We start from the raw sequence: 25,965 nt of genomic DNA on the forward strand, positions 1-25,965 counted from the left end.
ATATATTTTAAAAGAAGCAATTACTAGGGGCTGAGGAGATGGCTCAGCTGATAAAGCACTTGCCTTGCAAGCTAAGGACCTGAGTTCAGATTCTCATGTGGTGACCTGCCTACAGTCCTGACACTTGGCAATCAGAGACAGGGGATCCCCAGAGTAAGTTGACTACCTTGGATACCTGAATTGGCAAGCTCTTTGTTCAAATGAAAGTCTTTGCCTCGGTATATAAGTTGGAGAGCAACTGAAGAAGAAACTCACTATCAACCTATGGCCCCTGCATGCATGTACACACAAGTGCATATTCTCCTACATATACATGCACATATGCATGCATACATACATACACACCACACACACACACATACACACACAAAACACTAAAAGTTAAAAAATACTGGAAGTTACTGAGTACTTATTAAAATAGTATATCTATTACATAAAGATACTTTTGGATTATTCTTTAAATTTTTCAATGCTACAAAGTATATAAGGAGATATTTGGTGGCAAAGATAACAGCCCTGTTTTATAAGTGACAGAGGGGCTGGTGACAGTACATGGAACTTTTTGGACCTGTGTTTTGGCAGACATCCAAGTTTGCATTCTGAATGTCATCTTAGGAGTTAGCACTACTATAGATTAGGGGACCCCTAAGATATTCTAGAGGCAGTTCTCTATATAAAAAACAAGTAGCATCCAGGCATGGTGGCACATGCCTTTAGTCCCAGCAGTCGGGAGGCAGAGGCAGGTGGATCTCTGTGAGTTCGAGGGCAGCCTGGTCTCCATAGCGAATCCAGGCCAGCTGCTGCTACAGGAAAACCCTGTCTCAAAAAGACAAAAAAAAAAAAAAAAAAAAAACCAACTAGCAACTACTGATTTTTGTTTCCTCATTCTCTTCTTAACCATTACATATAGCCAACACAGAGTGGCATACATCTCTAGCCCCAGCTACTTAAGAGGTTGACATGAGGAAGAATCACTTGAGCTCACAAGTTTGAGACCAGCCCAGGCAACAGAGAGTCCATCTCAAAATTATATAATAATAATAGTAGATACATAAACAGTACATACCATATGCCCAGTATTGCTTTAATGAGTATTTTTCAGTAAAGGAATTTGAGGTACCAGGAAATAAATTTTTAAAATAGTCTGTCAGGGATGGAGAGATGGCTCAGCAGTTAAGAGCACTGGCTCCTTTTGCAGAGGACCTGGGTTCAGATCCTAGCACCCACATGGCATCTAACAACTCTTCATAACTCCAGTTCCAGAGGACCCAATGCCATCTTCTAGCCTCCAAGGGCACTGCACACACATGGTGCACTTACATACATGCAAGCAAAACATTCATACACATTAAAAAAATGTTCTTGCTGAGAGGTACGTCATTGCCTCTCTGTTGAAAGCATGGTATTCAACTTGTCAGTATCAAGCCATGACCTAGAGTGCCCACTTTTAATGCAAACAGGTGGCTAAATTAAGGACATGGCAATTTGCACAGAAGAGAGAAGTTTTGACATGGTCTGCATAAGGAAGATTTGACAGACAACAAAATAGCCTTCATTGGCTATTTATTCTTATATGAAAATTCAAATTACATTAAATGATAAAGGCAAAAATAGACAACCATGTATAATATGTACGTTTGCTTCAGATTTAAATGGTTTTGTACTTAGCAATTTAAATTTAAGGCAGCTGTCAAAATTAAGGAGCACTTTGCTCTAAATGTTTTTCCTACCGAAGTTCAAAGAATTTAAGTTTTTCTCAATCAAAAAATTTGCACCACTGGAGGATGTACTTTTTCCATGGGGATTTCTTGGCAGATGTATCTGTTTAAAAAGAGCGGCTTTTAGTTTATTCTGCCATTTTTACATGTTCAGAGGTACAATGTTGCATTCATGCAAACAACACCTCAATTTTTGAAACTCAACATTTTTCAAGAACACAGCAGAATTTTACCTGTGCTTTTTTCATTTTTGTGGTCTTTTTTCTGAGACAGGGTCTCCCTGTAGCCCCAGCTGGCCTAGAGCTCGCTGTGTAGACAAGGCTGGCCTTGAACTCACAGAGATCCACCTTTCTCTGCCTCCTGAGTGCTAGGATTAAAAGCATGTGCCACCACACCCAGCAATTTTTCACTCTTAAAGGAGTAAATGTTGATGATGTGTTCCTATATGTAATATAATAACCTTATACCTTATATGTAATATAGTACATTATAAAACTCCCATTCACTCCTCAGACTAAATGTAAACTGAGTAGATCTCAGGAGCACTGAACAGGAATTTTTCTTAAGAGGCACTGCCGAAATCCTTGTATAGACTATATTCATAGTGTACATAATCACCCAATTTATTTCTTTAATTTGAAACTAAAAGGGCAACTTACAGTATTACTGTCAAATACAAATGTTATTTATTGCACACAAATAACTGTTTTTGTCATTTGTTTAAATTATTCTTACTAACATAGAAGGAAAAAAATTAAGGTCACTTTGAATAACATTCATATTATGTGATATTATCACTAGATATTGGTGATGTCATTCCTAATGGGTAGATACATTAGAGGCATTTAAAATCTCTGTTGTCCTGCGTACAATGTATAATGAGAGGTAGGTGTGTGTGTGTGTGTGTGTGTGTGTGTGTGTGAAAGATGTGCAGTCTCTTTTTCTAAGCTCAATGAACAATAGATTGACTCTTTCCTTAGTAACACACTGTGACATGAGCCCTAGGAAACAGTGTATCCTTATGTGTATACAACACACACACACACACACACACACACACACACACACACACAACACACACACACACACACTGAAACACAGAAGCTCTTGGGTATTTCCAAGATGAGAGGCAGAGTCCTTGGCTTAAATGCCGCTGGATTTATGACCAGGATTCAGTGCTATATTGCTTAGGCTTCATCTAAAGCAAATAGTCAAAGATCTGCTATTGGGACTGGCAAGATGGCTCAGTGCTTTCCTTGCACGCATGAGGACATAAGTTATCCCTCAGAACACACATAAAAGGCCAGGTGTGGTGGCACTGGGAAGGTAGAGATAGGTAGATCCCTGGGGTGCACTGGCCAGCTAGCCTTGCGGACTTGGTGAGTTCAAAGGCCCTGGAAGATCCTGTCTCAAAAACACAAAATGGACAGTTCCTGAAGAATGACATTTGAGGTTGCTCTCTATCCTCCATACACGAATTCATGTGCACATGAATACACACACACACACACACACACACACACACACACACACACCAAAATCTGTTGAACAGCAAAATCTCTTATAACAGTATTAAGAGAAGTTGGGAAGTGCTTATTCACCGTGTGTGAGGCTCTGGATTCAACCTGCATTACCACCAGCAAAAAACATGTGACTGGGGGGCCATGCGTGATAAATTCTCAGAGTCCTGAAGGATGGTTTTCTCCTTTGTCGGTCCCAGCACCCCCTTTGGAGCAAATATTTTGAAAAGTATTTTCAACATTTAATCCTTTTTGGTTTGTTCAATTTTGTTTGATAGTCTAGGGAATGAACTCAAGGTTTATGCATGCTAAGCACGTGCTCTATCACAGTTTCATGTCTCCCACCCCGGTGGGAAACCAATATAACAAATAACTCTTAAGAAATAAAATGATCTTCCTTCTATTTACCCAGTAACATGCATTAAAAAGCTATGCAAGGACTGGGGAGAGGGATCAGTGGTTAAGAGCGTTTGTTCTACAAGCATGAGGGCCTGAGTTCAAATTCCCAGCACCCACATAAAAAGCAGGGCATGGGAGCATGTGCCTATAATCACACATTGAACAGGGTGGCCAAAGGGGTGGATCCCAAAAGCTTTCTGGCCAGCCAGCATAGGTGAACCTATGAACTCCAATCCAGTGAGAGACTCTCTCTCAAGGCAGTGAGGCAGAAAGAGATAGAGGAAGACACACTGAGTCCTGCTCTGACCTTTGCATGTGCTCATATGTAAAATTGGATTGGATACTGAATTATCACATACCCCTTACATCCTGTGGAAAATTAGAAAACCCATGTAGGGTATTGGATTTGTTGGGATTCCCCTGCCACAGCATTCAAGAGCCCAGATCCTTACCCACTAAATGACAGCAATATCCTCTCTTCCCTTAGTCTATACACCATATTCCCTACCATCCCTTGGGATAGTAGCTGTGACTTACTCCACATTCTAATGCTACAGATGTGAGGTTCAGTTCCAGCTCTGCTGTGTAGTCATGCTCAAGTTACAGAGCCTCTCTACCTATTGCCTAGTCTGTAAACTAAGGTGTATATTCATGCCTCACTCAAAGACAGGATCAGAACACTAAATGTGATAACATGAAAAACTCTTAGCAAAGTGCCTAGAACATACTTTAAAAATAAAATTTGTTTCATGGTACCAAGATTTTATGAGGGAGACTTTGTCATCCTTTGTCCAGATGACTCACCAAGTGGCCCAAACAATATGTCCTTCCAGTGAATAAACGTAATGAGGGTTATAATGCTCTACTCCTGAAGGCATCACATCTTTTCCCCTCTCCCTTCCCTCAGGCTTGTTCTCTGTTAATCTCCCCTTTTGGATATGTGTGCTTACATAAATTGAAATTGTCTGCAATTCTCAAAAGATTTCCTTTCATTGTCCCTGAAGTTCTTATCATTGTGGCTTCAAATGTTTGCCAGAAAGATTTTGCTTTTCTCAACAAAAACAATCCAGAGCAGTGGAAAGTCCAATGCCTGAACATTTAATTTCCACTGATAGAAATAGGTGGGCTGGAGAGATGGCTCAGTGGCTTAGAGCACTGACTGCTCTTGCAGAGGACCCAGGTTCGATTCCCAGCACCCACATGGCGTCTAACAACCATCTGTAACTCCAGTACCAGAGGATCCAACGCCCTCTTCTGACCTCTGCAGGCATTAAATTCATACACATAAAAATAATAAATAAAAATTTTTAAAACTAAGAATACCACAAATACATTTTTTCCAATGTTGTAAAATAGAAAAATGTTCTAGATCAGGGAAACTTACAGGAGCTAGCTCCTCGCCCAGATATCCTGAATGGCAGTATTTATAATCGTGTCTCTTGGGCTTATTCTATGCACACTTGATAATTTTCTTTATATTTTCATAATAATTGTGGATGAGTGCTTTTTCATTTGTTTTTTCCACATAAGTGTGCACACATGAGCCCTAGGGGGGAAAAAAATCTCCTGCCTTCCATGACTAAAACAGGTTCATAAAGAACGTGATTTCCCCAGGGTCACAAACTAAATAAGCAGCGGCATTACAGCAGACCCTGAGACCACAGCTGCCTTGCTGCCCGTGTCAGATGCACATCTTCTAAGGATGTGACTGTCAGTAGGTGTGGCTTGGTGTATTCTTAAAAGCAGATGAAGCACCAGTAAGCCCCACATCGCCCAGAAATTCTCAAAAAGGACAGTCACCCTTCAGCTCACTCCATTTTACGAGGGGTCATAAATCACAGTACATATTTCAGATTGAAAAATCAAATATAGAGAGACTATATACTTCATTTTTGAAATGTATTCATAGCCAGGGATGGTGGCTCACACGTGTAATCTCAACACTCAGGCAACTGAGGCAAAATGATTGCCAGACATTTAAGGCCAGCCTAGGCTAGACAGAGACTCTATTGCAAAAAAAAAAAACCAAACATATTTTTTTTAAAAAGAAGAAATATATTTGTGAGTTGCAGAAGCAAGTATCTTATTCTAATAAAGAATTAGAACCATCACCATAGAATGTTAATGACAGGACATTTAATGAATGTAGTTTTATAGTGTGTGGAGTTTCAGAAGTACTTTAAAAACTACATGTTCTTCACTACATTTAGAAGAAGTGTTAGTTTTTATTTTTCCTTATGGAGAGACAGCCTCAAGTAACTGCTCGTCCTCAGTCACACAACCTATGAATGCTGGACCTCGGTTTCATCAGTGCTACCGCATGGGAGTCGGACCACGTCTGCCTCTTGACACATCCACATATCTTAGTCTTCTCAGAAACACGATTTACTCATATTACGAAGATAGCTCACTGTGCCTTTCTCCCCTCACCATTCTTGCCAACCTGTGACACTCAGGACTGATTTGGATTTGTGATCCCCCACTGACTGCAAGCTGATACCAAGCTATCCATCACACCTGCCTTGTCTCCCCCAACTCCTGCCTCCACACTTTCCTTCCTTCTCCCTTTCACACTTGCCAAACCTGACCCAAGGAACTTCTTCCTCCTGCATTGACCTCATCTGCCCTTCAACTTGTTAACCCTAAAAGCTTGATTTGTCCTCTCCCTTCTTTATTTCTTCAAAAACCAGTATCAGTTCAAGGAAGGTTTCTGATAAGAAACAGCATTTTAGAAATGGGAGTGCTGGTGGAGACATGGTGGAGATTATTGTATCTCTGACATTGTTTTCTTTGGGTCTGTCTCAGAATACATACAAAGGGATAATTGTGGCTGTCGGCAAGCATAAAAAGAAATGGTCTCATTTCACACAATTCAGCAAATGTCATCTGTCCGGAGGAAGCAGCCTTTTTAAAGAGAGACAGCAAGAGCCTGTGGTTTACCTCTTCTGCCCTCAAATAAAGAACAAAATTGATTCACTAAGTGGCACATTATGTGGTGAAGCTTTGCTCTTCTTATACATTCATATTTGCATTTCCTCTGGCAATTGAACAATCCTCTTGTAGTTAATTAACTGTAAAAGAAGATAAGATTGGACAGTTGTAGAAGGCGGTATCTTAAGGTTTACCGCTGGGCTGGGTATAATCTATTTTATTTCTAATCAAAAGCCAAAAATCATCTCTAAACTAGCTCAGAGGAATATCCACCCTCCCTGCCTGTCTTCTTTGATGCTGATGCACATCCTGGTGAGTGCTTTTTTCAAGCAAACTAGGGAGCTGCGTTGGTCCGTCAGTGGCAATAAGCCTTTTTGAAGTGGTACCCCTCCCATCCTTGATGCCTGGGATTAGTGCACTAAGGTTCTTTTTCCAGCTGCTCTTTTCCATGACTTGTTTATTGCACATGCCTTTCCCTGCTCTGTGTTCAGAAGCCACTACTTAACCATCTTGATGTGTCTTGTTTACTCTCTGTCTCTTGCTTCCTGCACCCAGTTGAGCCTGTTGATGCCCGCCCCGCTGCCGACCGAGGACTGACAACTCGACCAGGTATCTGACTTGCCTCACTCCTGCCTCTCAGCACTTTGCGCTTTAGCAAACAGGGTCCTCAGCCTCTCTAAATTGCACATGTTGCAGAATAAAATTTGAAATGACTATAGGTACCAGACTTTTTAAAAAGGATTCTACTTTGCTTTTCCTTACACTTCATTTCCCAAGCTCCTCACTAAGTGATCTATTTTTTTCTTTGTTTGTTTCTGAGCTTTCCTTTTAAAACACAAAGAGAGCTTTTCCAAATGCTGGGTTCTTTGTCTCAATTTCTTTCTTTTTTAATAATTGGAGAGTTTGTGAGAACCCATCCTCTAAGATGGAAGCCTAGACAGGTGCAGATTGTGGTGGTGAGTTGGTTCTTGCTCTCTGTTCCCTTTCTTATTCAGTATCCACGTGGGTCCTTTTCAAACGAACTGGACTCAGATTTTAGTTAGCTACTAAAATAGACATGATTTCCTGAAAATATCAGAATTGTGCACCTCCAGGTCCACGAATGGGTTCTATGTTCTTACTCTCAGTCAGTGGCTAAAATAACAGCACAGATGTATGTGCATAATTTTGTACAGAAATCCTTTGTTTTTTATATTACTTACAAATTAGACGAATGTTAAAATAGACACTTCTTTTTACATGGTTTCCCAAGATTAAAAAGAAATGAATTTTGACCCTCTGTTCTGTGTTTAGCATATGGCTAAACTTAATCTTACGAATAATCTCACACCACAGAAGACATAGCCTGTGTGTATTTCTGCACAGCCTCGCCCTGCAGATAGTGACCGATATAGTGAATGAGAAAGGGGAAAGTTATTGAACTGAAAGATCTGTGTATTCTGAGGCGATTTACTCCAACTAGCGCATTATCTTCCTGTATTTACTTCCTTTATGCCCACAGCCAGTGCAATAGTGAAGGCTAGAGTCTGCCCTGTCTCTCTTCCTGGCCATAAAGTCTCAAGTCGTGGCTACCACAGTCACAGTCACAGCAGAGGGACTCCAAGTCTTTCCTGTGGTATATTCATGCTGTGATTCACAGCATGAGCAGTGACAGTGGAGGGACATGTCTTGACAGCTGATCTCACTGATTTGTGAACCTCTTGTCCAAAGGGCTTTTAAGAAGACCTTGATTAGAATAAGCTGGAGACAGCTTGGACTCTCCTAGTATCCTCCTATTGCCAGTGTCATGTACATTAAATTTCAGGGAGCCTGAAGTTCACATTCTTGTTATGCTCAGCCAGCTGGTGAAGCCCAGAATGGGGCTCAGTACCAAGCTTAACCAAGCTAAAACCAGCTCAGATTGGTCCTAGGCTTGAGACTTTTTTAATAGCACTACTCATTCTATTTTTTTAAGGATAGCATACATTTCATCTGTAAACATAAAATGGACCACTGAAGCATTCATTCAGCTGACTTTATTCAGTTCCTTCTCTGTACAAGCTGGACCTATTTGTTCCTGTTAAAATAAGAAGCCATTAACACATGCCACCAGCCAATTATTATTACTTTATTTTCTTAACCTAACATGTAAAGGACATTTCTATACACTGGCAAGAAAAAATAATGTTTCAAGACAATTAACTAAAGAATAGCTAATGATATTTTATAGGCTGGAAAAGCCATCTGAAATCTTTGCTGTAACAATAGCAGTATTATTCCATTTTGAAATTTCACAAAGATCAAAGTAGTGAAGTCTGTGGAGAATCTTTAAAAAGTAAATAAATGATAAGATCCCCGCTCTCAAGAACTTTAAACAAAATGAAAAGAACACACTGCATATTTAGAAAGATAACATGGAATTCAGAAGGCAGCAAAGTATAGAGTCACATGAGTACAAACAAAGGTGCTTTGTGATGGGAGTAGATGGAAGACTGACCTGGGGTCAACCAGGGACTCTGAAAATTCACTTCCAGAGAGGTGGCAAAAGATTTGAGGCCACAGGGGGTAGCAAGGAGGAAAACAATTCTATGCAGGTCAAGAAATGTCCCAGGGTAGTCCTTGTACCACCATGTAAAACGTGTGACTTCAGAAGGCAGCCATCAATGAGAAAGAATATATACATCCGACAGGACAAAGACCCCTAGCTAAGCTACATATGAACAGTGGTGCCTGCTTGATATGTCTAAGGGCTTTCGTAGGCTCTATCTGTATTTCTGTGCTAGCAGTGAGTCTGCCAAGATTATTGGTTGGATTGGACTAGTTCTGTAGCATTTGTTTTGATATCTCTGTCAACACATTGTATGAGACCACCCACTTGATTTTAATTTGCCAAATTACATCTTAAACTTTGCAAATTTAGACACCCTTCCCAGGGTTGACCTATGTCAGTTTTTGAATAACTCTTGCCATTCCCAAAAATGAATAAAACATGAGTGTGGGTTTAGGGATCCTCCCACCCAATGTAACATCATCAAGATAAGGAGACTGACTTCTTCACTTTCACACTGGAAAGGCCAGCATGCCAGCCACAATAATGACAGTGCTGACTTCTGGGCATAACAGCCATTTGCAGCTACTCTTCCTGGCATGTTTCCAGGGAAGAATAGACTCTGAATTACAAGTTCTAAGAAAAACACATTAGCAGGCTCCTCACATGAGTTAATGAGCTACTCTTCCATTACATTATATCCCCAGCCTTATCCATTCCTAACAAAGGAATCTCAGTGCTTGACCCCAAACCATGTAAGAGGTTTCATGGAGATGTTTTCTTATTGATTTATTATTTCATCATTCCTATCATTTTATTAATCTTCCTATCATAATGGAATTTGCTTAGTATATAGGAAGTCTTCCCTAAATGACATAATATGCTAAACATATTATGAACACACAATGAGCACTTTTTCTGCTGAGTCTCTCAAACTACTGAGCTGTGAACATTGTCAGTCATTTTCACATGTTACATGAATTTGATTTTTGCCTTTTTCAGTCATCAAGAAAATTCTCAACATCCTTTAAGCAATTCCAGAATTGTGAGTGGAGAGTTCATTCTTTAAACATTTTTTCCCTGTAATTCTGTGGCCCACAAATCTTAAAGGGAAGACTCTTTAAGGGAGTTGTCTTTAAAATCTCAGAAATACAGTTTAAAACTATTATATTACTGGATCCTGGTGACAGAGAAGGGGATGAGTCAGAAAGAAATCACTGTTGCTGTTGTAAGGAAGTATCTCAGATTTTAAAGGGCTTATAGAAAGATAAAAATACACAACCAATGTCAAAGCAACATTAGTGTCTCTAGTGTGTAAAGATTAGTATCAGGACGAGTAGGACAGAGCAAGTTTTAGGAAAAATGATAATAATTTTAAAGTACAAAAGAATAGAATGCTACAGTTCTTGGAGTAGTTTGGAAGGACAAGGTCTGTCTAATCAGGAGGACCAGAGTTAACAAAGTAACACAAAAAATGGAGCTGTCCAACTTTGGTGTTTTTTTACGTTCACATTAAAGAAAATGACCTTCAGATTTTTCATTAAAGTTCAAAATAGAGCAAGGTGAGAAGAGAGTCTTGGCCCTTTGTATCTGCGTAACAAGTAGCCCCCAAACCTTATAAGAGTAAGCAGTTAGTGTCTTACAGTTTTTATCCATCAGCATTTGGGAGTGTGGCTCAACTGCCTGGTTCTGGCTGAGGGTCTTTCACACGATGGCAGTGGAGGCACTGCCAAATCCACAGTCTTCTGAAGGTATGGCTGGCACTGGCAGAGCTGATGCCAAGATGGGGCACTTACATGGCTATTGACAAAGCCCTTGATGCCTTCACATGGCAGCTGGCTTCCCCTACACAAGGGAGTAAGAAAGAAGCTTCGGTGCTTTTTACGACCCGGGCTTACCTTCAGGTCTGCACATGCTATTTATGTAGACCTAGTTACCATATCCATCTCCTTCTCAAGGGAAGGGAATTTTAAGTCCTATCACTTAAAAGAAATCATAAAAAAATGTGTATATTGTACAGTCGGATCTCTAGCCAAGTCCAGCTCCTTAGAACCCAGGGCCAGAAAACTGGGGGGTGGCGGGGAATAGAGCAGCTGTGGCTAGACTTTGTGGGAGTTAGAACAGGAAAAGAGCAGAAAAGTGGGGATGGGAAGAGATAGGAAAACAGAGTTCAAAGAGCAGAGGGGAGAGCAGGTGCCATCAACCTAGAAGCAGTGAGCAGGTGGGCATTGATTAGGGGTCTGGTTCAGGATGAATTGAGTATTAGATGGAAACTGTGAGCAGTTGGACAGGAGACAATGGTGTGTCACACCCAGCATGGCCTGCCTAGGTCCATCAAATTATCCTCATTCTCTGCCGGCAGAGGCCAGGCTGACTGTTAGACCCGCGCATTCTGCGCTGTAGGCATTTGTGCTGTTTGGTGTCAGCAGGTGGGTGACAAGTTTCACAGCACCTGGTAGACAAGATTGGAAGACAATCAGACCAAGAGCAACAACTGAGTTCCCTTAGGAGCTGAAGGAACTCAGAATGAGTAGCACACAAAAGAAAAGAATCCGAAGGAATGAGCCAGCCCTCCCTTCGTGTCTGACATGCCTGTTCAAGGAGGTTGTGTGACGAGGAGGGACCTTGCTTCCTTTGTGTAGAATCAGGCTCCACAGTGCAGATTGTAGGGAAACTGCTGTTTGCTTAATGAGTGGGGTTAAAAGGCATTCTAGCAGGCAAAACTGAAAGCAGAACTGATGTGTTCCTCTGAGTTCAAGCGGGTGCTAAGCACCTGCCCAGCTGGAAACACCACGGAGGAGATGGGTTTGAAAGCCCTTCTTGGGGCTAGAGAGATGGCTCAGCAGTTAAGAGCACTGGCTATACTTGCAGAGGACCCAAGTTCAGTTTCCCAGCACCCATATGGCGGCTAACAACCATCCGTAACGCCAGTTCCAGGGGATCCAACACCCTCTCTGGCCTCCACAGGCATTGCACCTCATGGATACATTTACATACATGCAGACAAAACACTCATATGCATAAAAAAATAATAAATATTTGAAAAGCCCTTTTTATCCTTAGATTATGAGTTTTCATAGTCAAAATTCTACAACATAGAAATTGATGTTTAAGCTTTGCGCTTTCATTTTTATTTTTAAAATATTTTTGCATGTTGTTTTTAAGCCATGAATTATTTGAATAATGAAATTCATTGTAACAATTGGTATAAGGATCATGTAGCCATGTGTAGAGGGAAGGACTAGTAGGTTATAAATTCTCTTGGTGCCAAAGAAGCATTTTGGACATTATGTACTGCTGATTTTCACCTGGTAGGCAAAAGAATTCCATGTGGCTATACAACTAGAATGCATGACTAAACAAATTATATGATTTTTACAATGCTCCTCAGCATAGAAACATGAACATAATTTATTTGTAATTGAAACAAAACCCCAAAGAAGCAGTTTTGTCCTCCTAGGTAATTAATGTTCATTTTTAAAGCCTCACATTATTTTTTTTCCCCTAAGGTAGTGACAGCACATGGAAATGCACACATAATAAGCAGTTAGCCACTAAAACCAACTCAACATTTTCAAGGAACAAATTCAGCCCAACATCCCAGCCAGCATTGATCCTCCTTCCCTCCGTTCCCTATTTTAATTACATCATATGTTTGGTAATAGAAGCATTAAACTCAGCTCTCTCCAGCCTTTTTGTTTGGTAGGCAGTGGTTAATGATTTAAACACAGGATATCATTTTTCTTGGAAAAACTCCTTAATCTATTTTTCCTCCAACTTCAAGCCTAGAAAGTTTTTTTGGTTTGTTTGTTTGCTTTGGGAGCCTTTGTTTTGTCACGTGACTGTTTATAGGTAAAACTACCTGATGGTTCTATGTACATTAACTTTGTTTAAATGCAGGTTCTGGGTTGACAAATATCAAGACGGAAGAAATCTCTGAAGTGAAAATAGATACAGACTTTGGACATGATTCAGGATTTGAAGTTCGCCATCAAAAACTGGTATGCAAATTAATTTACCTCTTCCCAAACCATATGTCTATCCATATGACCTGGTAATGCTCACTCATCCTATGCCGAGATTCAAAGGGAGAGATAAAAGCAAAACCAAAATGCTTTCCTGGAGGATCATCACAAAGACATGAAGAGAAGAAAAAGGAGCTCTGTGTAGTTCTTTCTGACTAGCAGATAGCTGAGCCTTTCAGTAGTGCAGTCACATCAGTTAAAATACATGCACTCTGTTTTCTCAGGAAATAAGTTTTGTGTAGGTTGAGCATCTCTAATCCAGATAACCAAAATGCAAAGTTCCAGAACTTACTTTTACTTCTTAACCCTTAGCAGGATGTCACAAATAGGAAACTTTACACCATGACACTATGAGCAGTATTACATAAGATTTTCTTCAGGGCTGATGTATAAAGTATATAGGAAACATAAATTAATTTTGTTTTGATTTGAGTCCCCTCCCCAGGATAATCTCATTATGCAAATAACAAAGTACAGAATCTAGAATCTGAAACCCTTCTGATCATAACTATTCCAAATAACAGATTATCAATCTGTTATAGATTTACTTAATGGATCAGAGTTACAAATAAACACACAGAGACACATGAGCCCTTTTTATAGTTGTTTGCTTAAGTTCCCATTGCAAGTAGCTCCCTTCCATCCTTTGTCCGTCTCTTCTACCCTCCTTTCCATCCCCTTTGCACCCCTCTTCTTACAAGGGAAATATTCTGGTGACCCTGTCAAAGTAGGTGGAGGCAGGAGGCGACCGTGACTCATGATCTCCCTATTAGCATCATTTGTCAAAAAGCTTGGGCAATGAAGACAGCAGTTGCTTTTAAATACAGTGTCTTTTTTTTTTCCTCTTCTTAATGTTAGAATTAATAAACAAAAAAAGCAAACATCTCTTTTATAGACAGGCAGCTCCAGAGGTTATATAAATTCTTTACCAAAAATTCAAATAAGTCAAATCCTGGACCATTAAGGTTCTTCCATGTTATTGGTTATCACAGTAAGGGACTTAGATTAATAAAAGAAGACTATTTTATTGCACATTCAGTGGTGAACAAAAAATGGTAATAAAACTCACGTGGTAATACTTGATAAATACTCAAGTACTGCTTTTAGGTAGGGTGTGTATGTGTATCTTTCTGCTTGTCTACAGTTTGATCCTTTATGGATACTGCCTTTCCAATATCTGTAAATATAGTGTATAAATCCTAGGAGTCTCCAAAAGAAAGGCCTTTATTGTTTGGCTTCTCATCTCTCTAAATTATCATAACAAACCAGAACTGGCTTGGAATTCAGATTTGCATTTTAACTTTCATTGTGTTTCAGAAAAAGACATCTAGGCTGCTGAGGCATGGTTTTCATCAGCAAGTTAATCTCTGTATTATTGTGAAATCAGGGATGCTCTTAATCAGGTTAATGCAGAAGGGTTTTAAAAACAAAACTGGGGGAATGGTTGGAGGATTGGGAGCCAGTGGGACAGAGAGCTGAACATAAAGGCACAGAATCGAGTTTTCCTGAGTGGTGTCATAGAAGCCCTTCTTGGTAATTACACTAACTCCTGTAATGTGACAGTGACTAATGGCTACAGCAGCAATTAAGAGCATCAGCTCCCTCTACTGAGCTAGTTGATAAGATAATGTACTATAATTAGTGCAATGAATATTACAAAATTACAGTATTTTCTTAAAGACATAGGGATATGTCCAGACTCACATTTATTCCTGATTACTTCACTCTAGTATCATTAGCTAATTAATGATTTCCTTTTATAAATATGTTGAACTAGCATATTTGGTTAACAAGAAAACTAATTATGAACCATTTCTAATTTTGTTGCAGATGTACCATGAGTAACATCTACTGAGAAATTTCTTTTATTTGCTCTAGTTTACTCTGTCTTTGCGGATTGCTGTGATAGTTTTAGCAATGAAAATCAGTCATTTGCCTTTCTTGAGGCGCTATTGACAGAATTATTTAGAGAGCTGTTTTCACCAACTTACATAACAAATGTGGTGTATGTTTAGGAATAGCCTTTCTTTTTTTGATCTGGCATAATATCTCCTTATATAACAAGATGATTAAAGTTGCTGTCTGCAGCTCTTAATTCCACTTAACTAGATAAAGCTGAAAAATAATGGCTTGCTTTTGTAAAGAGCATGAAGGTCTATGGTGCAGGAAATGTGTCTCACTGAATGCATTTCTTTGTGATGCTCTCAGAACATCTCAAAACAAACAACTAGAGTAAAGCAGTGTTTTCCATCTTGGTTTCTAGGGAGAGCATGAGTTATATGTAACTGTTAAGATCCTCTCTGCCTTCCACTTCTTCCCTTTGAAAAACAACCATGCTTTTAAACTATGTTTGTCAAGGTTAATTAGAATCTTGATTTATTATGCCTTGAAGTAAGAAAACCAGAACTGTCCTTTTTGCTCTGATTAACTAACTCATTTGTTTCAGAATGTTTATTGCTAAGTATTGAACGTGTCCCTCCAAAGAAACAGAAACATAAAGATTTGAAAGATACCGAAGGCAGAGTTATCTGCTGTGAGTGGAAAAGTGCTTACCTCCCTCCATAACCATGACTGACACCTCTACAGCTTTGTCCAATCCAAGAGCTCACCACATACTCACCTGTCAAAGGGTTTCAGGTCCCTGCAGACTTCTGTTTTGACGTAGTGTGGAGAAAGTTAAATTCCCGGAGCTGGGGAAGCCACAGGTTCATTGTTCTGAAGAACAGGATGGTCATTCTTATTGACCAGAAACTCAAACCTGCTGAGCAGAAGATCTGCTGAAACTTTTCTGCATCCAGTGTCTCCTTCAGTTACAGTCGTTTTTCTTGGTTTGTTTTCAAGGTGTTCTTTGCAGAAGATGTGGGTTCAAACAAAGGTGCCATCATTGGACTCATGGTGGGTGGCATTGTGATAGCAACAGTGATTGTCATCACCTTGGTGATGCTGAAGAAGAAACAGTACACATCTATCCATCATGGTGTGGTGGAGGTAAGTAAACTTAGAGGCCTGTCTGCAGGTGGGAGTGAAAGGAAGAGAGAGCATGATGGAGGTGAAGCTGGTCTAAGGACAGTCTGGGAAAAAGTAACCCGTGTTCCCCTGTGATGCCCAGGTCTCAGCTCTTCTTTTCTTTCTGTGGTTTCCATCCATCCCAACTTACTGTGAATTTTATCAACAGTCACTGAGGTTCTATGACGTTTATGGAAATTTACGATTTGCATTGAAATTAACCAAGTAAGACTATAATGCTCAGCTTAAAAAATAATTGCCCTTAGATAATAAAAATAGTATCGGATGTTAGAAATAGAAAAGGAAAGGTATTTGCTTAAAAATTAAAAATAAAATCTACACATACTTATTCCTGTTTTTTGTTTTTGTTTTTCTGGCTTTTGCAAGTGGGTGCATAGTAGAATCATGTATTTAAAAAGTAAACATTGAAGATAGATACTTAGTTTTGATCATAAATTTGAAGTCCCCAAGAGATAGTCACTGGGTAATAGCTAATTGTACTATAATTACAGCTCTGATCCTGAGCTCTTAGGAATGTCTGCTTAAAGCTATAATATCAGACTTTGCTAATACCTTAGATTAGACAAGGAAACATATAACAGATACTAAGGTGTGGTTTTTTTGTTTTTTTGTTTTGGGGGGGTTGGTCTTTTGAGACAGGGTTTCCCTGTAGCCCCAGCTGGCCTGGAAACTCACTATGTAGATCAGGCTGGCCTTGAACTCACAGAGATCTGCCTGCCTCTGTCTCCCCAGTGCTAGGATTAAAGGCATGCGCCACCACACCCAGCAGATACTAAGGTTTTAATTCACCTGACTTCTGAATCACAGCTTGAATGTTTTGTTTTGTTTTGATTTGGGCCTTAAATCTCCTAGTTTTTGAATAAAGCCTGACAATGACACATGACACTAATTTTCAGTAGTAAGCCTTACCTTTAGAGTTTTGCAGGAAATCACATTGTAGCAAATAGCTTAGTAAAACCTGCATGATTGCCATTTGAGATGCTGTTAAACCTTGTACTTCCATCTGAAAAAAGTCTTAGTTTCAAAGTGTTGGAACAGTAGCGGCAAGAAAGTATGCAAGAGACCATTGTGATACTGTACATGTGGACTGTCTTCACAATCTCACTCCCCACAGGCCAGCCTAACAGGAACACACAGCATAGAAGTAGTGGGTTAGACCAACAAACAGTGAAGGGTTCAAATAAAACTCTTTAAACGGTGCAGGAAAGAAAGAGAAAAGGAAGGAGGATTTATCTTTTTATGCATTTAAAATGTGATTTTGGTGAAGGGAAAGGTTTTAAAACCTCACAGTATATGGAACTTTTTAGGTAGTAGGTTAATACAATAGCATTTCTAGAGCTAAAAGACATCTTGGTGGCCAAACTGATCTCATTTTGTGGATGAGAAAACAGGCCAATAAAAATATTTGCCCTGAATCAAACTAAATATAGTCAAGGTCAGAGTCCAGGTTTTCCCCCATTCTACCCATTGCATTCTACCATAGGCCAGTGATAAATGTCTCACTAAACCAAGGAAAGCGCTCCAAGCCATCCTTAATCATATGCTCAAATAATTTAATAAACCAAATGTGAGAAAAGGCTAGAAATCTCACTTTCATTAGCACTTAGAATCTCCACAAACACTTTGTTTAACAGCAGTGCTTGTGGGAATTGTCTGGGATTTTATTTTCCTATCTCTACTGATGTGGATGCGCAAAAGACCAGTGTGTTGGATAAGACCCAGGAAACAGCAGGTAGCAAGAGGGGAAGAACTGAATAATTCACAAACCCAGGACAGGAACACACATGAAAAAACAATAGCTGTGGGGCTGGAAGACACAGGTGGTAAAGTGCTTGCCGCGCAAACATCAGGACCTGAATTGGATCCATAGCACCCACACAAAAAGCTAGGCACAGCAGTGCATGTGTGTGATACCAACACTGGGGAGCAAACACGGGTAAATCCCGAGGGCTTGCTGGCCAGCCAGTCTAGGTGAATCAGTGAACTCCAGGTTCAGCAAGAGACCCTGTCTCAAAAACTAACATGAAGAACAGCTGAGGAAACACGTGTCTTCAACCTCTGACTCTCACATGCACATATATGCTCACACACACACATACATATACATACACACATACGCATACACACCATGGTATTAAAAATACCATCTTACACTGCTTTGAAGAACAAGAGCTTAGAAAGAGCAAAATTCTAAACTCCACATAGTTACTGGCTTTTGTTACTATAATCTCTCTCATTTCTAATAAAATCTGGATTTTTTTTTCCATTTTAATGCCCTATCTGAAAAAAATGTTTTCATTTTGTGAATAACGCAAAAATTCTTTTTGAGTTTCATTATAATATTCTGTTAAAAATAGACCTAAACTGGTGACTTGAAGATCCAAGAGACAACTTCCTTTCACAAAAAAAAATGCCTGTCAGTGGAAAAAGAATTTTTTTTTTTTTTTTGAGATATGGTCTCACTGTGTAGCCCTGGCTGGCCTCAAACTCACAGAGACCCACCTGTCTCTGCCTCCCAAGTGGAAATGCCTATCTTGATGCCTCAAGCTAAGATTCTAGATCTTGGCTTGCTGGGGCTACCATAAGGGAGTGCCACAGGCTGGATAGATATATAACAGAATGTACTTCCCTAAGTGCTGGACATTGGAAAGGCCTGGATGATGATGTTAGTAGGGCTGGTTTCATCCAATGCCTCTCTTCTTGGTTTGTGGATGGCTGTCTTCTCTCTGAGTCTTCCAGGGACTGTCATTGCTATTACTACATCTTGATCCCTTTTTAAAGACATCAGTTGTAACTGGATTACAATCCACCCTCATGTCCTCATTAACCTTACCGCACTAACATCCTATCTTCTAATAGAATCACAGTCTGAGGTAATTGGGGATTAGGACTTTAACATGAATTTGATAAAGACAGTGATGCCCAGTAATGCTGATAAAAAAAAAAAAAAAAAAAAAAGTCATGTTTCCACCAGGATCTCCTGTGCCTAGGGCTACATGAGACTTTCCTGGTATTTTCCTAAAAAGACGCAACTAGCCCAACACTCCCAAAATGCAACCGATTCCCCCACAATCGCTGACAATCTTAGTGCTGAAGTTTCCTACCTGCTTCAGACATGCAGTCAAGTGGGACATAGTACCAACACTGATTCCTTTGAGTTACTTCCTAAACAAACCTTAGGGGATAGAAAGTGATAGCTCTTGCCTCCAGGATAACTAAATTTCCTCTTAAGCAACCTTCTCGAAGTCTAGGCTAAGGGTCTCTTTTAGTCAGTTACCAAGAAATGCATCTTCAGGATGTCAGAGAAAAAGAGGTTGACATGTTGACCCACATTCTGAAGAAGTTAATCTCTAAGCATCCAGGGGCTCCTCAGCTTAGGCAAGTTTACTATTTGGATAGGCTTCTTGAGCACCTAGAAATCATCTGGATTTTCACTTTATTTCCTCTTGCATCCTTTTTTCTAGAGGATGTTGTTAAGAATATGAAAACTCCCTTTTTCCCTTTTATAGCCTTTATTTATTCTGACCCTCTGTCTAGTTCTAGGTTGTGTTTGTGTGATAGAACTTTTCTATGATGCTGTCCTGCCCCCTGCCCTCAGGAAGGGGTCTTTTAGCTGGAGTGATAGAACTGGGCTACTAAGAACTGCTCAACCTGGTATATCACTAGTGAGACAGTGCCACAGGGCTCTGAGTGCCCCCAAGTGTACCCTGGACCGATGTAATTCTCCCCTGCCTGTCTTAGGAGCCCTGCTCACAGCCAGCCTCTGTAGCTCTATAGCCACAGGTTCAACCAACCCAGATCAAAACCATTTAGGAAAAAAAAATGTATATGGGGACTAGAGAGATGTCTCAACAGTTAAGAGCACTGGCTGCTCTTACAGAGGACCCGGGTTCAATTCCCAGCACCCACATGGTGGCTCACAACCATCTGTAACTCCAGGGGAATTCAACACCCTCGTCTGACCTCCTCGGGCATTACATGACATGGGTTCACCTACATACATGCAGGCAGTATATTCAAACACATAAAATAACAACAACAAATAAAATACAATTGTATCTGAATATTTACAGACTTTTTTCCCTGACCATTATTCCCTAAATAATGCAGTATAACCACTGTTTGCAATTAGAGCGTATTGGGAATTTTACGTCACCAGTGGATGACTTAAAGTAGACAGGGGAATATGGCTAAGTTATATGCAAATACCATGCTATGTTAAATAAGGAAGTTAAGCATCCAAGGAACCAGTCCATGGATGCTGAAGGATATGGAACATTATCCCTAGCTCTGGCTGCACTCCTCCGTTAATGAGTAGCCCTACCTCACTAGGAACAAAAAGGAGAAATGAACAAATCCAGTGTCCTGGACAACACATTGCACCACCAGGCGTGGTCACAACATCTGTCTCCAGATCAGCTCTTGTTCTTACAATCAAAGACTCCCACAGGTCACAGAGATAGAAAGCCTAAGGAAAGCAACCATAAAGGGAAATGTAGACATGCAACCAAGACTACTTTTTAAAATTATTTTTATTTTATGTATATGAGTGTATTGCCTGCATGTGTGTAAGTGCATCTGTATCATGCAAGGCCCATGGAGGTCAGAAGAGTTTGTCTGATCCCCTGGAACTGGAGTTACAGATGGTTGTAGACTGCCATGTGGGTGCTGGGAACCGAACCTAGGTCGTCTGCAAAGAGCAGCCAGTGCTCTTAACTGCTGAGCCATCTCTCCAGCCCCGAGTCTACCGTTTTTATTAATAGAGTAGTTAGCTGTCAAAAATGAACAGTCTTTAATTTTTGTTTCTTAAAAAAAATAGCAATAAATATTTATTTAATCATTTGCTTTAGCATGAGGCCAGAGATGCTCCTGGCAGTCATCACCCTCGCTTTTCCAATTTGATGACTCCCACTAACACTAACATCATAAGTTCCGTCTAGTAGCAGGACAGCCGTCTTCTGCACTGATGTTCATTGACATGGATATTGAAATTTTGTATATACTGTAACTCTTCCCTGCCCCATGGTGGCTCCTTCACCTTCAGTACAATGAAGCCACACCTTCTCTTTATTGTAGGGTGTAAAAGAAGTCTGCTCTGCCTAGATCTGATCATGAGAACACCATCATTCTCCCCACCCCCACACCTGAGTCATTTCCTTAATGACCTAAATAAGAAAAGTTGCTTATTTAGCTTGTCATGAAGTCGTGGCATATGACCTTTCCCCTGAGGACTGTGCTGTCATATTGGTGACATTATAAAAGCCTGGCCGAGATTGGTACGCTGGCAGCCACTGGCCTGGGTATGCTAGAGCAGTCAGGCTAAATGAGAAGCAAAGAGAACAGGCTTTTCCAGGTCTGTAGGTGGCTTCCAGAGAACAGCAGGAAGAAGAATTGGAAGGTCAAAGGAAAGCATCCAGAATGATTGTGAAGGGCCAGCCGAAGGAGGTCCTGAGACTGCCTGCAGAATTAATGTTGGCAATAAATGAAGTTTACCTACACAGAGATGTAATCATAATTGAGAAAAAAAGCGTCTTTAGGCTTGAGCAGAAAATCCATACTGGGAAGGATGAATCACTACTTTGAAAACTTCATTGGTATTTTCGTTGCTTTTCTTGTGTATTTGCTAGTGTCTTTGATGTTATGGCACCCTATCATAATAACATACACACGTTTTGGGGTTTTTTTTCAAATAATAAATAGATTTAGTGATTCGCTTTAGCATAAGGCCAAAGATTTATTCTGCCAACCATCACCTCCCTTTCCCAGTTAGGTGACTGCCACTAGCGGTGACTCCCGCCCTTGAGTGTGCCACTTCCTGGGTGTGCCTGCAGTGTCAGAGTCCGTTGCTGGTGGCAGAGCATCTGCCCACCAACGGGTTACCTTTACTATCACTCTTCCTTGTTATCTTTTCCTTCTTTACTTGCACGGTACATCTAGAGGACCTGAAATGGGAAATTCTTGGGGACTGGATTCTATGGTTTGGCTTCATCCAGTGCTGTGTATAAGGGTACAGCCATTAAGGCACATTTTGCTGGTTGCTAGCCATAATAGAATTTCACTTTGGTACTCACTGCCCTAGCTCCAGGTCAGTATGCTAGAGGTCAGAACAGTCAGTGACAGCCAGGGAGAACTGAGCACCCAGATGCCTCTACTGCCTGACAAACGAGCTAGAAATTCCTCTGAACATAGGGAAGGAATAAATAGCTCCAGATAATTGCATTCAGGTAGAAAGGAGTAGGGAAGGGGAACAGGAAGACTATTTGAAGGCTTCTTTCAGGAGAGGGAGTTTGATCAGTCACAGAGTGCTTACCTAGTATCTACTGGGGTCCGAGCCTTAGCACTACAAAATTTTTTTCTCAAAGCTATTTCAGTGCTGTTTGAGCTCATCGCTTTAGTGTTGGCTCCAGGGGCCACTTGAAGCCACATTTTGGCCTGTGCAAAGGCCCAAGTGTCAGAAAGACAGGCTGACTTGGGATCAGTCCCTTACTAAGCAGTCGGGAGAAAATATTCAGAAATAGAATGCCTGCGTGTTTTCATCTCCAACAAGTGACACATGTTCCTTTCTAAGGAAAAGGTGGGTTCTGCCCTCCCCCCAACTCCATGGTTTCATAATTCCTTCCAGAACCCTACCACCAGCTCAAGCTGCTCCCAGCTCAATTTTGAGAAAATTAGGGAGTTCATGCCACACCTGGTCATAGAGGGCATGGCCCAGTCACTGTGGCAGCTTTAGCTGTGAGGAAGGTTTACCATTGCCCTTCATTTAGTAGAGGTTTATCCGTGGACATGAGGATTCACGTCTAGCTTTCAAGACATGAGGATTCACTTCTAGCTTTCAAGAGGTTGGGGGGCGGGGGAATGAAACGACACCACCTGAACTCCTCAAGTGCCATCTGTAAAAGGAATCCCTTGGGAAGTTTAGAACCCTGAGAACGTGGAGAGCCAAGCTGCTCCATGGGAAGAATTATGAAATATTGCTGCTCCCCAGCAATGAAGGGCATGAAGGATGAGCACTTAAAACTGAGACCAAGAAAAGACAGGAGAGATAGATGCCAGGATTGGGCCAGCCCTGGACCTTGGATCTCTAGCAGGGCTCCCTTGAGTACTTGGTGTGGAACTTGAAGAAAATAACAGTATTAAGTGGGCTGTTCTTGGTGAATGCAAATGAAGTGGTCAGCAGTGTGAAGATGATGGATGATGATTTTTTTGACACTCCCTTCTTTGGAATCAACTATGAGCTAATATAGAGCAAAACAGTGCCCAGGTTCAAGTGGCATACCTCTACAGACAGGCTGTTCTCTACAAGCAAGCAGTCCCTCACGGAAGTCCCTCACTATTGCAGCTAATCTTTAGAGATGGTGTTTTAACTTTCAAGCCTGTGGCTAATTACACAATTACTAATTAAAATCAGGTGACCTCATCTGTTGACAACACAACAGCACAGATCAAAGGAACAGGAGATGGGGAAAACACCTGTGTGTTCCTCCCAAAGGGCAGTGATGCTGAGCATCCATTTGAGCAGTGTCCTCTGGAGTACTGGCTCTAGAAAAGTATTTTTTTTAACCAGGAAATGCCCAGGCCTCTCTCTGGAATAACCTGAGGACAGGACTGCAGGCAGCTCTCACTTGAGGGAACTTGGGAACGGTTCCCAGCAGGACATCTGAAAATGGGGGGAGTCTGTATGCAGAGGCCTGCGAGAGCTGAGATTTTGTCATTAAGCCCACTTTATGTCCCTGCTAAAAAGAGTCACTGGGTTTGTGAGGTGGGGTCACACACAGTGGCTATGAAGGAACCTAACTAATTGTACCTACAGTATATCACATCTGAGTTACTTTCTAAGTGGAACAAACTAGTCATATCCTATCTAGGTTGGTCCCTATACATGGTAGCTCAGTACCGACACCATGTGCTCTCTGGTGCTTTTTTCTGCATTGAGTTTAGACAGTCATGCAGGGTTCGAACTATGTCACACTGGATATCAGGAAAGAAAAAGCTGGTTGAATTGCCAGATATCACCTGGTGGTGCTCAGCAATGGGAAGCAGGGTCCTCTTTAAAATGAGGTTGGGAGTCCAGTTTATTCCCGTGCAGAATAAGAAACATCCGTTTAAAGAACACCTGTAGAATACATCCCAACATGCTTCTTTACTCTGCACATTTGCACTGATTCTCTTCATCTTCCAGTGGTTGTACAGAAGCCAAGCTTTCACTAATTCAGCAGACTTAAGTACCTCCTCTTCTTTGCACTGGGAGAAGTAGAGCAAATACAGAAACAAGAACAGCCATTACCTTCCCTAAAGGGACAAGTGCCCCGCACAATCTATAGAGACTTAACAGCCACACAGGTCAGCCAGACAGTGACTGACGGAGAAAACATTTATAATCGTTGACCTGATCTTACAGATGCACTACAGCAGTAACAGAGGACAGTTTAGATGGCCATATTTCATGTGTCTCTTAGTGCTCGTGTGTATGTGTGATTGTTATAGGTATACACAAATATATATACAGATGTATAATATTTAGGAGAGCATGTCTTTACTGTATTTTTTCTTTTTCCATTACAAATAATAATCTCTTTTATACACATAGGCCACTTTAATTAATAATTCTCAGAACTAACACTGACAAATATGAAAATTTAAAGAATGGCACAAGAGGATATTCAGGCCCCTAGTCAGCTGAAGTATTTAATTCTGCACAGATCTGAGCGTCACTCACAATGCACTTGCTATACACACTCCATGATACTCCTAGGCTTCTCTCTGACCACCACATGTTCAGGAAAAACAGTCTTCCATCCTGGCTGTTTGTCCTGTTTCAGCCAATGGGCCCTGTGCAGGCCTAGGTGTATGCACATCAAGGTTTTTGGCACCACCTAGTGGCTAGATGGAGCATCTGTATAAATGGTTGGCAAAGGCTTTCTGCCATGAGGTACCAGAAGTAAGGGTTAAAGACAAAGAAGTCAACAAAATCAACGGGTGCTCAGCACTTTGGGTGAAAGAAGAGTACTATACACTTAGTCTTTTTACTGCTTAGTAGTACTGTGTGCTTTCTCAAAGTACTGATGGTTTTTAACTCAATTCTTGTACTTGCTTTCTAGGTTGACGCTGCCGTGACCCCAGAGGAGCGCCACCTCTCCAAGATGCAGCAGAATGGTTATGAGAATCCGACTTACAAGTTCTTTGAGCAGATGCAGAACTAGACACCGCCACAGTAGCCTCTGAACTTGGACAGCAAGACCATTGCTTCACTACCCATCGGTGTTCATTTCTAGAATAATGTGGAAAAAAACAACCCTTCTGTTTTATTATTTACTCATCATTGCCTTTTGACAGCTGTGCTGTAACACAAGTAGATGCCTGAACTTGAATTAATATACAAATCAGTAATGTATTCTCTCTCGACATTTCTGGTCTCTACACTACATTATTAATGGGTTTTGTGTACTGTAAAAAAAAAATTAGCTGTTATCAAATTAGTGCATGAATAGATTCTCTCCCAATTATTTATCACATACATGCCCTTAGCCCGTTGTATATTATTCTTGTGGTTTGTGACCCGATTAAGTCCTACTTGAAATATGCTTTAAAAATCGATGGGGGATGCTTCATGTGAACGTGGGAGTTTAGCTGCTTCTCTTCTCGTGTCTAAGTATTCTTTTCCTGATCACTATGCATTTTAAACATTTTTAAGTATTCCAAATGATTTAGAGGTTTTTCCATAACTGCATCTTACTGTACAGATTGCTGCTTCTGCTATATTTGTGATATAGGAATTATGAGGATACACGTTCATTTTTTTTTTTTTTTGTCCATGTATC

General features: G+C 40.7%; 1 protein-coding gene across 1 annotated transcript in view; it reads left to right on the top strand.

Moving 5' to 3' along the window:
- App (amyloid beta precursor protein) overlaps nt 1-25,965 on the top strand; it is a gene marked incomplete in the record, with an annotated part of 263,474 nt that overhangs the window by 237,284 nt on the left and 225 nt on the right. The window contains 4 exon segments of the mRNA XM_017801687.2: nt 7,124-7,177; nt 12,996-13,096; nt 15,962-16,108; nt 25,246-25,951. Of these exon segments, the coding sequence (XP_017657176.1) occupies nt 7,124-7,177; nt 12,996-13,096; nt 15,962-16,108; nt 25,246-25,347 (404 nt within the window).

The sequence above is a fragment of the Nannospalax galili genome, unplaced genomic scaffold, assembly GCF_000622305.1.
Source record: "Nannospalax galili isolate Female #2095 unplaced genomic scaffold, S.galili_v1.0 scaffold903, whole genome shotgun sequence".
Taxonomy (NCBI): Eukaryota; Metazoa; Chordata; class Mammalia; order Rodentia; family Spalacidae; genus Nannospalax; species Nannospalax galili.